The sequence below is a fragment of the Fukomys damarensis genome, unplaced genomic scaffold, assembly GCF_012274545.1.
Source record: "Fukomys damarensis isolate Sample0158 unplaced genomic scaffold, DMR_v1.0_HiC HiC_scaffold_69367, whole genome shotgun sequence".
NCBI classification, from domain to species: Eukaryota; Metazoa; Chordata; class Mammalia; order Rodentia; family Bathyergidae; genus Fukomys; species Fukomys damarensis.
Window position 1 is genome coordinate 1 of NW_022970279.1, and position 495 is coordinate 495.

The following is a 495-nucleotide window of genomic DNA, read 5'->3' on the forward strand; positions in this document are numbered from 1 at the left end:
CAGGAAGTGTCCTACATTGAGATCGAGGTTGGCATACTGAAGGACCTTCGACATCCCAATATCACACAATTACTGGAAGTAATAGAAGATCAAGACAAAGTACACCTGGTCTTAGAATATGTAAAGGGGGTCGACCTGCGACAAGAGTTACGCAGAAGCCATAAGAACAGGCTGCAGGAGAAGGACGCCCAGAGGATCTTCAGAGACCTGTTAGAAGCAGTGGGTCACTGCCCCGATCGTGGCATTGTACGCAGGGACTGCAAGCCCGAAAATGTTCTGATGGACATTCAAGGTCGGGCCAAGGTCTGTGACTTCGGGGTGGGGATCCGGTTCCGCCCCGGACAGGAGGTGACTGTAGTTAGGGGGACACTGGCATATTGTGCCCCTGAAATATTCTCGCGCCAGCGGTACCAAGGCCCTCCCCTAGACATCTGGGCCCTGGGAGTAATTTTATTTGAAATGCTTACTGGGGATAATCCCTTTGATGGATATGAC

General features: G+C 51.3%; 1 protein-coding gene across 1 annotated transcript; it reads left to right on the plus strand.

Moving 5' to 3' along the window:
• Positions 1-3: 3 nt before the first annotated feature.
• On the plus strand, positions 4-489 carry LOC117284984 (sperm motility kinase 2A-like; the record flags this gene model as incomplete). The annotated part of the gene is made up of 1 exon (XM_033760677.1): positions 4-489. A coding segment is annotated over one exon (486 nt), but the record flags the coding sequence as incomplete, so codon positions are not given.
• Positions 490-495: the final 6 nt, after the last annotated feature.